Below are 12,404 nucleotides of genomic sequence, written 5' to 3' on the forward strand. Positions count from 1 at the left end.
GATTTACAACCCTTCTTTATTTCAGTGAAATTTAACATGTTCCATATATTATATCTGATGTATTATGAGTCATGTTAGTGTCTCAAGCCAAATCCAAAGAGAAAATTGTCATTATATTTTCACCCTGATGAGGAATCTTGCGTATTGCGTAACATCACCAAAAACTGAATCTTTATTCTTTCTGAGGTTTTGTACACACCTAATCTCTGGCACATTAAGAGATTATTTTAATAGGTATCCTGTTATGAAGAATAACACAGATACAATGTAGGAAAGATTTTGTTTTTATCTTCTATTGAAGCGGCAGGCATATGTAAGATTTCTGTAACCTCTTACCTATATCCATTGAGGACATATCTACTAATGCTTGCAGTCTGGTTTTTTGGGAAAAAAAATTACATGCAACTCTGAGTGTCTTTCCATTCTGTAAATAAAAAAGAGCCTTCTTGTACTGATTTAAATGTGTAAAACTCCCATACACTTTATCAAATGACTGCAAAGTCTAGTGGATAAATGTCAGCTTTGTGTTTTCAAGAGTCAGTTAAAATCAAACAAAACAGTAAAATTGCTATTTTTCTGTGAGATTATAAATTACCTTCTGTGCTCATACCCATACAACACCTTCTTATAGAGGTGCATCTAACTTTAACAGATATTGAGAAAAGGGGCAGGAGTTTTGATGTTCAGGTAAAAGAAAATGAAATAAGCCATGCATTTTTGCAAAATAAACCTTGACTCCTTTTCATAGTGAAAAAGGAGGGAGAAGTCCAATACCTCTGCAAACTATATGGGTACACCTGGCGCTATGGTTGAAGCAGACTTCAGGACTGAGCCAGCAGACTGTATGATTGAAGCAGACTTCAGGGACTGGGTGAAGGTGGATATGAAGTTAATTTCCATGTGTGTGATCATAGGCACCAAGTACATGGAGGCCCAAGGGCCCTGGGCCCCCTCAGGAAGAGGGTAGGATGACCACCTGTCCCTAATTAAGTGGGACCGGAACAGTCCTGAAATAGGGACATCATGTCTGGTTCCTGTACTGCATGACTCTGGGACAGCATTTGTCCTGGATCCCCAATATCATGCAGGGATCCAGGTTTTCCATTCATTGTGGAAAAATGCGGGAAATGGTGGGGTTCCCCTTGCAAGCTAGAAGTTTTCCAGCATGCAAGGGGCCACAGGGAGCAGGTCACAGGGGTTGCCACATGAATGTGTGTGCGCACATGCATGCACATGACCAGGAAGACAGCCCCAGGCAGCAGTGAAGAACAGCTTCCCCAGCTGCCTGCAGGTAAGTCTGTTAGGGGCAGGGGCAGATTGCAGCTCCTATGGTGAGGGAGGCAGAGGGGCAGGGCCTAGGGCCACTGCCCAGCCAGGGCAATGCATGGGGAGGGCTGGGGTGGGGAGTGGGATGGAGCCACAAGCAGCTCATCCAGAGTGTGGGAGTGGCTCCTTGCCATTGCACATGCTTCTCTGGAGGTGGGCATGGAGTGGGCATGTACCCCCCAGAGTTGTATGTGGGGCAGGGGTGAGGGCAGAAGAGGGCTGCCTGCTGTGGGCTCAGGGCTCCCTAGTCTGCTGCCCTCCTGCTGGGAGTCCTATGACAGCCATGCACCTCCTCTAGCTTGTGGTTCTGTGCCACGGCTGTGAAACTTACTAAGGTGAGCCTGTGGGGAAAAAGAAATTGCATTTGAATGTAACACACCCCCTTTGCTAATACTCCAGTTCTTTCCATACTGCAACTTGCAGAAGGTTTGGAAAGCACAGGCTGTGCATAAATTGCACCATTTCACGTTTGGAAGATCTTAGAATGATAAAACACCACTTTCACCATTGGTAAGACATCCCAGTCAGCAAATAGATTCAAGTACAAGACTGATACAGGAAAGATGCAAGCAAGAAAGTCGGCACTGTGGCCTCATCAGGTGAACAAAACAAAAAATGGTTAGATTGATGCAAAGCCTCAGTGTCATTCTGGATTCATGACAAAACATGGAAATACAGATAACAACAAAAATAAGGAATGCCACCTTCCATCTTTACCTAAGACACTTAATCGTTTTCTCTAAAACACTGGTGTAGCAATAGTGACCTGTGTTGTTTTCTCTTCCAGAATAGGCTACAGTAGAATCATATAAAATTAGAGTTGGAAGGAACCTCAGGAGGTCATCTAGTCCAGCCCCCTAATTATCTGCAACTAGATCATTCCAGCCAGGGCTTTGTCAAGCCAGGCCTTAAAAGCCTCCAAGGATGGACATTCTACCAGCTTGCTAGGTAACTTTCTTCCAGTGCTTCACTGGCCTCTGACTGAATTAATTTTTCCTAGTATCCAACCTAAACCTCCCTTGCTGCAACCTGAGATCATTGCTGCTTGTTCTGTCATTTGTCACCACTGAGAACAGTCTTAAGTCCATCCTCTTTGGAACCACCCTTCAGGTTTAAAGGCTGCTGTCAACTCCCTTTTGTCTTCTATTCTCCAAACTAAGTAAACCTGGTTCCCTCAGCCTCTCCTCATAAATCATGTACCCCAGCCCCCTAACCATTTTTGTTGCTCTCGCTGGACGCTGCCCAACTTGTCTAAATCCTTGCTGTAGTGTGTGTGTGTGTGGGGGGGGGAGGCAAAACTGGGCAGAGTACTACAGGTGTGGCCTCAGCAGTTCAGAACAGAGTCCAGTCATTCCTTCTCTTGATCTGCTGCCATTACTCCTACTACTGCAGTCCAATATGTTGTTACCCTTCTTGGCAACAAGGGCACGCTGCTGACTCATACTGAGCATATTGTCCACTGTAACCCCCAGATCCTTGTCTGCAGAGCTTTTGGCCCAATCCTCCAATTTCTGTAGGTCCCCCTTAATCCTGGCCCTACCTTCCAGCATATCTACTACTCCCCCTTGGCTTGGTGTCATCCATGAACTTGCTTAGGGTGCAATCCATCCCATCTTTCAGATTGTTAATGAAGATATTGAATAAAACCAGCCTTAGGACTGACCCCTGGGTGACTCCACTTGATGGTGGCTGCCAGCTAGACATTGACTCATTGATTACTACCTGTTGAGTGTCATGATTTAGCCAGCTTTCTATCCACCTTACAGTCCATTCATCCAACCCATACTTCCTCAGCTTGCCTGCGAGAATGCTGTGGGAGATGGTATCAAAACCCTTGCTAAAATCAAGATATATTTTATCTTCATCTCATCATAGAAGGCAGTCAGGTTGGTCAGGCATGACTTGCCCTAGGTGAATCCATGTTGACTGTTCCTAATCAAGTTCTTCTCCAAGTGTTTAGAAATAGATTCTTTGAGGACCTGCTCCATAATTTTTCCAGGGACTGAGGTGAGGCTGACTGGGATGTAGTTCCTGGATCCTCCTCCTTCTCTTTCTTAAAGATGCACAGTATATTTGCCTTTTTCTAATCATCTGGCACCTCCCCCAGTCACCACTACTTTTCAGAAATAATGGAGAGTAGCTCTGCAATCACATCAGCCAATTCCCTCAGCCCCCTTGGATGTATTGCATCTGGCCCCATGGACTTGTACACATCCAGCTTTTCTAAATAGTCTCTAACCTGTTCTTTCTTCACTGAGGGCTGCTGATCTCCTCCCCAAATGGTGCTGCCTGGTGCAGTAGTCTGGGACCTGACTTTGCCTGTGAAGGCAGAGGTTAAAAAGGCACAGAGTACTTCAGCCTTTTCCTCCTCAACTTTCACTAGGATGCCTCCCCTGTTTAGTAAGAGACCCACACTTCCCTCACTTCCCTCTTCTTACTGACATACTTGTAGAAACCCTCCTTGTTACCCTTCACATCCCTTGCTAGCTGCAACTCCAGTTGCTCTTTGGCCTTCCTGACTTCATCCCTGCATGCCTGAGCAATATTCTTATACTCCTCCCAAGTTTTGTACAAGTTTTCACTTCTTGTAAGCATTCTTTTTGTATTTAAGTTCACTGAAGAGTTCTCTGCTAAGCCAAGCTGGTCAGTTGCCACATTTGCTATTCTTCCTGCTATTGTGATGTTTTGTTCCTGCACCCTCAGTAAGGTTTCGTTAAAATACAAATAGGTGTACAAATACAGCAGGTGCTGAGGTACTGAGACTCGGTATCATAGCACAATCGCCCAAAGAAAGCCGATTTGTCCCTGCAACTGTGGTGCCAAGGATGAACTGCTGCCACTTAAACTAGGCAGGTACCATTGTACTGATCTGTTAGTGTATTTTATTCACTCACTTTGATGATGGCAGAATGCTGGTTATAGAGGCATAAGTTCAAGCCCCACTTTGGACTCATGCTGAAGGCTGTCCCCAGTTCATCCCGCTGTTAATGTGTACCTGATCAGACAGACTGGGGAGTCAAAAATGGCTGGATATGTTGTATGTGGAGGACTTCTGACATGAATTATCTTACTAAAAAATAAAACTTTGTTTAGTTAATATGATCCTATTACTATTATTTTAGTCCTCCCCCTCCATACTTTTCATTCTGTGTCAACCTGTCAAATCTGATCTCTTTTGGGACAGTAAACTCTTCGGAGCATGAACTGCCTTTTCCCATGTTTTACAGCATTCTGCATGGTGGGGCCTCAATCCAAACAATTGTCCCAGTTCTATGGACAATACTGTAATACAAACAATAGGTAGTAATAAACATGCAGCAGCACATCTAACATGCATCAGAGGCAAATGTGAGCAAAGAATCTCTCTGCTTCACAAATTTCACTTTCAGAACAGAATTCAGGGTTCTGATGAGACTGGTCCTCCAAGCCTGGAATCTAGTCATCACCAAACCTTACTGTGATCCTTCATAGGAAACGACAGCTGGTGACCCAATGGTCAGTCACGAGAGGCGTCAGACCCTTGCAATAGGGATCCTTAAACTGAATCATGCCTAGATGTGTTCAGATGGAAGAGACCTTTTGTATTTCCTTAAGGACAGTAAAGAAATACATTTTAAGAATAAAAGGTCCCACAACTTCAGTGAAGGGGGAAACATAGAAAATACTACTTGTTTTTGTTCTCTTCCAAGAAAACAAAGTGATAAGTGCTTCATTTTATTAAATACAGATAACCCAGTCCTGTATGAGGCCGAGACTAACCAATACCAAATATAATCAAGAGGCGCTAGGGTGCTCAACTAGGAATCTTTCTCCTTAATTCCTTGCTTGAAGCAGTAGGCTGTGTTGCCTTTCATAGCAAAATATAAAGAAATCTAGACCTGAATCATGAGGAGTGCCACTATAACAGCAGATGCCAGTGCTTAATCCAGGAAAAATAGGATTGGAAGTGAAGTAAGGAGGTCATATAGTCAGACTCCCTGCTCAAGACAGGTTCATCTTTTTGTCTAAAGTAACCATCTCATCCTAGTGTTTGGCTAACCTGCTTCTAAACATTTCCAGGTATGAAGCGTTGACAGCCTTTCCAGATACTATATTCTAGTACTAACCACCCTGATGGTTAGAAAGTTCTTCCTTATAGTCAATCTAAACTTCCCTTGTTATAATGTAACTACTTATATCCTGCCCCATGTGGCTACAGGAAAGAGTCTATCATCATCTTCTTTATAATCACCCTTCAGGTATGTGAAGACTGTTATCAAACCCCTCCTCAGTCTTCCCTTCTACAGACTAAATAATCCCAATTCTTCTATTTTTCCTTATAAATTATATTTCCTAGACCTCTAATCATTCTTGTTGCTCTGTACTGGACCTTTTCCAACTTGCAAACATTTATTTTTTAAATGCCATGGCCCAAACTGGGCAAACCACTCAGATAATATCCATGAGAAGGTCTTTCTGGCTAGAATCTTTCACCAAGCACCACAGCACGTCTCCAGCCTTTTAGAGGTGATGTGGGCTACTAGATAGAGCACAGGACTGGAGTTAAGGTAGTCTGGGTCCTGTTCCTCCCTGTGTTATTAGTCTGTTGGGTAATTTTGGAGCAAGTAATTTCCCTTCTCTTTTTCATTTTCCCTATATTAAATGGAAATATTGATAGTTTGGCTCCTTGAATGAGAGAGAAATATTTGGTTTTGATCTTTGAAGGAATGGGTGTTTGTATTTGATATGTACTTAATAGAGCCAAAGTTTATGGCTCTTTCCTCCAAATGAAATAATAAAATGTAAAAATTAACGTGTATCATTACTGGCATGCTTTTGACACTCTCTGGAGGACTTGAACTAACAATTCTATAAGTACATCACAGATCCATTATAAAATGGTGGGAAATATAACAAATCAACCATAATTAAATAGTGATTCTGTTGTAAATCAAATCTGTTTTATTTAAGTGAATACATGCCTAACTTTAAAAATGTATATTAGTAGTACAGATATAGATACTGCATTCACATGCAAACTCACCATAAAGGCTCAAAAAGCAAATGAAAAACAAAATAAAAGAACTTTAAAAAAATTGTAAATTGGTCTGATGAGTTTGGTGGTTGGCAGTGCTGATGATGTGTTAAAATTATCAAAGTAAGGTTTGTACAAAAACTTCAAAGTAATACAATTCTACCTCACAGGCAACCCTGCATTTCTTGTGGGTACAAAACTCCAGTTGATCTGAATGAGAATTTTGAGTTTTACCAGTCCCAGGGCTGTCGGATGAGGATTGTCTGGGTAATCCAGCTTTCTCGTTGTACACCAGCTAAACAATCCCTGCTGAGGAATTACATTTTTGACAATTTGTTTTTAAATTGAAAACTGAAAAGACAACACATATTTCAAAGATAATGCAGATTACACAGCTTTTATTGTTAAATGTTTTTAATAGATTTACTATTATAAAGCCACTGTTGTTCCTTTTGTATGAGTCATAATGGTTCTTAATAATATATGAAGTATTTAAAGGAGGGCTTGAGTTCTCAAATTTGTTATCATTTGACTCTTCAGGGGTCAGATATGCAGTAACATCTGACCTTCAGGGGTCAGATGATACTGCATATTTGTATAACACCTAGCTATGAACTTCTGGTTGTTCTTATACTACAGATAGGTGATAATGCTGCTAGTGGTTTGCCAGTTTTTAGCCTTCTTAAATCAGCTATTGGATAGGTTTGGTTTCTTTCAGAAAATTCTGAAGATGCTTATGAGTTTGACTTGTCAGCCCGGTTACTTTATGCAGACCCAGTCATTTAAATGGGATTAAATAAAATAGAGCTAATATTATTTGCTGATTAAGCAACTGTTAGAGTTTTCCAATATGGGCAATGTTAAAATTCAAATTGATGCCAGAATTGAATGGGAGCAGGAATTACAGGAGAATAGTAGCATTCTGATTCTCAGATTATATCTTTTAGTGAAATACAGCAGACATTTTAGTCTGGAGCCAAAGTAAGAAATATCAATTGAGAGTTGTATTAGTATTTTCTGGATTCTCATAAATATTCTTGTGGCACCTTTTTCAATTATTCCTAAACCCTGTCAAAATATACTCTAATAGAATTTGGTAATCCCATTTAATTTACTTCAGTCATTGGATTTTGGTTGGTAGATGTTTATATACCACAGTGCATTGTTTCAGACATTTTCAAGCAATATTTCTATATTTGAGGAATATGTGACAAGACTGATGCATGTATTTGCTATTCTATCATGCCTGGACTGGAGATTGGGTGTGTTTTTACACAAATTAAAAGATATTAATGAATGAAAGGTAAATGGGAAAGGGAATTAGGAATGTAATTTCTAAGCAGTAGGGACAAAATGTTAAGCTTGTTAAACATTCCCTGGGACAGTCATTCCAGAGGCCTTGTCTGCATTGGGAATTTGAGCCCTGGGTGTATGGAATTGATTTAAACCCTGCCTTCAAACCATGCTTTGCACTGGTGTAGCTGACCTAAACCTGGGAGTTTATTAATTACATTCAGAATTATTTTCAAATCTCACTTGATACCAGTACATCCTAAAACATGCAGATTAAGTAACTAGTTGATGCTGGGAAAGTGGAAACGGAGTTTATCTTCTCCATTCTGGCAGATTTTGAGCCCTGAGTTAAGTAAAACAAAGGCTGGAGAAACTCAGTATTTTAAAACAGGAGCCAAACCCCAGCACATCAGCCTCTAGCGGCAGTCTCCAGAGTTTCAGAAGTGCCTGGCATTTCAGTCAATGGGCTGTTGGTACCAGTGGCAAAAGGTGGCAGCAAGGTAAGGCAGCTCTTGCCACAAACCAGTCTTCCAACTGCAGGAGGCCAGGATAGACCATTCTGTCCTCGAGGGGCAGCTGCCCCAGAGGGAAACGGCTAAGGTATGAGCAGGGGGGTGGTAGGCAGGGGCAGGCTGCGGCTTGGCATTTCTTTTTTGTGACTGGCACAACTGCGACTGCAACCCTAAGGTTAACGGTGAAAGCTGGGGACAGGGCCCAGGTGCATTAGCCAGCCTGCCCTGAGGGACCACTGAATTGCTGTGCAAAGCAGCAACCATTTACCTCCCCGGCGCTGACATGGCCTGTGCAGGCAGGACTGAGGGGCACTAGGACCACATACTCCCTGCCGCCACCACTGCCCTCCCACCTTGCCCACCCCACAGCTCCTTCATGCCCAGTGCAACACAGCGTTAGCATGCATGCAGAGCAGCCACACCCATGGAGTGTCCAGGCCCTGCAGCCCCTGGCACAAGGCACAGGGGCTCTTGGCCCTCGTGGCCAGGCTGGACGTGGCAGTGCTCTTAGCATGTCGCTGAGGCTCCAGTGGAGTCATGCGGCCAGGGCTGGATATAGCCCCTATGGGCTTTGGGGGCAGCCCAGGGATGTGGTGCCAGCCAGACAGTGCCCATCGCCACGGCTTCTTCCCCCTATGGGCTCTGTGCAGGATACAGACATTGGTGCCCAAGAAGAAGTGAGCAAGCACTTCTTCCTCTCCGTGATGGTTAAAGAGACTCGTGGAGGAAAGGGGGGAGGGATCTTGCCTACTAAGTATATTAAGGGTAGGTGCATCTTTTGGAAGCCAAGCCGAAGGCAGCAAGCAAAGTATTTAGCTGCTTGAAACAATTACAGCCCAGATAGGAAGTTGGGTTTAACTGGCTTAAGGGGGATTATGGTTTTAAGTTGGATCAGAGCTACTGCTTTCGTTCAGGCATCACATTAGCTTTTAAGAGATTACTTTTATATTTGACAACAGCTCTGCCTGGAGATTATAAAGCAAATGTGCGATTTTTAAGATGCCATGAAACGCAGGAGCTGGGGTTTGGGGGGTTGTGATCCATTTGGTTTATTTTTGTTTGGACGAGAAGAAGGCTAACAAGCACAAGCTTGCAGCTTCCCTTGCCCGGTCCCGAGGAGGATCAGTCACCATGGAGAATCCAGCGGGGGTTGTTTAATGCACTTAATTGAGATGATCTGAACCTCTGGTTCAAATTACTGTGGAAAAAAAAGAGTAGAGTTTCCAGTCTCTTTCTAAGCTAAGACGATCTTCTCGGCTTGCAAAACGTGACGCTTCCCACAGGAACATTCCCCGGCTCCGTGGGGTCATGCCCGGCAGCCCCTGAAACGAGTCATAGGAATAGCAAACAGGGAAGAGATAGAAAAGGGAGGAAGGGGAGCACGGACCCTGACGCTGTTCTCGTGGTCCCCTGTGCCGGGGGAGTGCGACGGCTGAAGGGTTGCAGACGAGGTTGCAGGGGTGTCGTGAGCCCGCTTGAATCGCGAACGACGCTCGCGCGATCGCGCAGCCTGATAAAGCCGGTTTCAAATCCAGCTTCGGGCCCTCGCTGCCGAGGTGCCGCCCGGTGCCCAAGGAAGCCCGCACGTGCCTGCCTGAGCCTGGGCAGCCTTTTACACCTTGTCCTGTTCTCTCCATGTAGCTCCTGGACCTTTTCATGGTGTGGGACTGGTCTGCCTACCTGGCTGACTACGGGCAGCCGACTTCGAAGTACCTGCGGGTGAATCCAAGCACAGCCCTCACGCTGCTGGAGAAGTGAGTACGGCCCTTGCAGCGCATGGGGCTCCCGCACTCGCCCTCCCGGCCCTGCCTCGGGCTGCCGATGCACCGGTGCCCGCCCGGGTCTCGTGTGCCCCGCGCAGCAGCGCTGTGCTCCCCCCTACGGCTTACACATCAGTGTGAGAGTCAAAGGCGGCCCTGCTGCGCCCGAAAGGGGGAGGAGGGGGCCCGTGATAACGTGCTCAGGGGACAAAGCCAGTGAACATTTCTGCCCCCCGATGTGCTCCACGCCCGCAGCCTCCCGGTAGTGCAGCTCCTGTGCAAGCATTGGGGTTCCCGTTGCGGAGCTGCGGGATTCAAGTGCCAGAGCCTCAGCGCTAAAGCTGAACTGCGCGGGGTCTCGTGATTTTAGCTACAGCATGTTGTTTGGTTTGTTTTGGTTTGTTTTTTTTTTAAAAAAAAAAGATCGAAATGAGATTGAGGTGCTTTAAAAGAGAGGGAATGTAGCGATTTAAATAAAGACAAAACGTCACTCGGGTGTACAGATCACAACCACCGCCTGGCTAACTTTGTCTCCTTTTCTCTTTGCCTGCCGGGCGCTGGTGCAGAGTTCACCGAGGGTACGTATGTTTCTGCCGCTACCTACCCTTGCTCGGGGTTTTCCTTAAATCGTAGTTTCTGTATTTCCCTTTATAAATCGCCGCTGTGTTTCAGCGGGATCTCATGAATGCAAGGCTGGCAGCGGATGGCAGCGCGTTGCAGATGGACCCGAATGGAAATAGAAGTAGATAGAGGGTCATCTACGAATGCGAAGTCCCCCTGGGTCCCTCTGCCTGTAATGTTTGGGGTCACGCTTTTACGCGGTTAAGGAGTGAAGCCAGGGTGTGTATTTCTGAACCGAGTGTACGAGCACAGCTGCCGGGGTAGGTAGGAGGCCGGGGGAGCGGCTCGCTCGCTGCGAGCACAAAACGCGCACGGCCGTGAGAGAAGGCAGACAGATCTAGCCGGGCTTTAATGACGTTTCTAATGTGCCCCTCTGATGTCCTGCTTTCTTGTCCAGAATGAAGGACACCAGCAAAAAGAACAACATTTTTGCTCAGTTCCGCAAGAACGATCGGGACAAGCAGAAGCTCATCGAGACCGTAGTCAAGCAGCTCCGCAGTCTGGTGAATGGCATGTCGCTGCACGCGTAGGCCGCCCGCGCGGCCCGGGCTCACGCCGGGATGTCCCCTCGCCTGAACCGAGCAAACCCGCGGCAGTCAGCCCGCCTTTGTACGTGTTTTTAACGAATGCAGGCTATTTTATATGTTGTAAAACGGGGCAAATGGGGCTGCGGCATTAAAAAAAAATCAACTCGATTGTACATGACGGGGCTGAACTGTGTAAATACGTTATTTAAGATCCTGTGCACTCTGCGTGGGGCTTTGGCTCCGGATAGAAACGCCTTGAGAGAGGTTTCGCTCTGACCTTTCAGTTGCATTTTTCTGAATAAATTCCGATTAAATCCTAATCTGATATTTTTAAACGTTGAAACTTTCCGGATCTTGCCTGTAGTTTTCTTTTACCGATTGTATACGATTAGCCTTCAGGTGAGCGGCCGCTTGTTTTGTAGGCTGGGGGTGTGGGACACAAATCTGCGATCTCTCCCTGGTACAGCCGCCTGCGGACCGGAGTCGTTGCGTGTCCGCGCGGGCTTCTCCGCCAGCGGTTCAGGCTCGAGCCCCGGAAGGCAAAGACCCGTTTGGTCTCCGCAGGGTGCTCGGGTTTCTGGCGCTCGGGGTTCACGTTTCTGGCTGCACTTGTGTGGTTGGTCCCGTTCCGTCCCCCGCCGGACTGAAGCAGTGGACCGAGCCTAGCGCTGGCGGGGCTCCCGCCAAGGTTGTCAGTGCAGCCCTCTATGGAGACGGGGCCATGCCCAGCCGTGGGGTTCAGCCTCCGCCCCGTCTCTCTGGCCAGTCCAGTCCCGGGCATTTGAGAGAGCTGTAATAAACCCGCACCCAAGGGACGCCACAGACGTGCAGCTGGAAGGTGCCCGTTGCCCGTGTGAAGTCACGGACGGGCCCGATACAGCGATGTCAGTCGTACCGTCTGTCCCTGTCGTGTATGAAGCGGCGCAAGGCGGGACAGGCCGTGTGGGCTTCCCTGCCGCTCGTTTGTTCTCTGGCCCGCAGCCGGGCTGGCCGCCCCGTGCCCCCGTGCCAGCCCCGCGCCTGCTGCTTCCCCGCTGTCCCGGCGGCCCCGCGCACACGGCCGCGACTTGACCCGCGGGAGCGGGAAGCCCCTACTGCCCTCCGGCCCCGGCGGGGGAGGGAGCTGGCCAGGGCTGCGGGCTGGGGCGGGGGCCGCGTGTGCGCTCGGGGTCCTTCACTCGCCTCCCGTCTAAGTGGGAGTAGGAGCTGGGAGCGGCGCTCTGGGACCCGCCGGGGCGCGTGGCTCCAGCCCGGCGGGAGGAGCCGGGGAGAGCGAGTGTCCCGCTCCCCGCTTCCACCTGCCGGCCGTGCCGTGAGTGGGGGAGGCGGCGGTCGCAGTCGGGGCCCACGG

At 47.1% G+C, this 12,404-nt stretch overlaps 2 protein-coding genes across 3 annotated transcripts in view; both read left to right on the top strand.

The window, feature by feature from the left end:
- EXOC6 (exocyst complex component 6) overlaps positions 1 to 11,401 on the top strand; it is a 167,803-nt gene extending 156,402 nt beyond the window's left edge. For both annotated transcript variants that reach the window (XM_019555845.1, XM_019555844.1), the window contains 3 exons: positions 9,787 to 9,899; positions 10,472 to 10,483; positions 10,924 to 11,401. In XM_019555845.1, the coding sequence (XP_019411390.1) occupies positions 9,787 to 9,899; positions 10,472 to 10,483; positions 10,924 to 11,056 (258 nt within the window). In that variant the 3' untranslated portion in view covers positions 11,057 to 11,401. The remainder of the gene's footprint in view (positions 1 to 9,786; positions 9,900 to 10,471; positions 10,484 to 10,923) is intronic.
- Positions 11,402 to 11,935: 534 nt separating this feature from the next.
- LOC109323850 (cytochrome P450 26C1) overlaps positions 11,936 to 12,404 on the top strand; it is an 11,789-nt gene continuing 11,320 nt past the window's right edge. Inside the window, exon 1 of the mRNA XM_019555518.1 lies at positions 11,936 to 11,964. Coding sequence (XP_019411063.1) covers positions 11,936 to 11,964 — 29 coding nt within the window. The remainder of the gene's footprint in view (positions 11,965 to 12,404) is intronic.

The sequence above is a fragment of the Crocodylus porosus genome, unplaced genomic scaffold (genome assembly GCF_001723895.1).
Source record: "Crocodylus porosus isolate Cpor-Errol unplaced genomic scaffold, CroPor_comp1, whole genome shotgun sequence".
Taxonomy (NCBI): Eukaryota; Metazoa; Chordata; order Crocodylia; family Crocodylidae; genus Crocodylus; species Crocodylus porosus.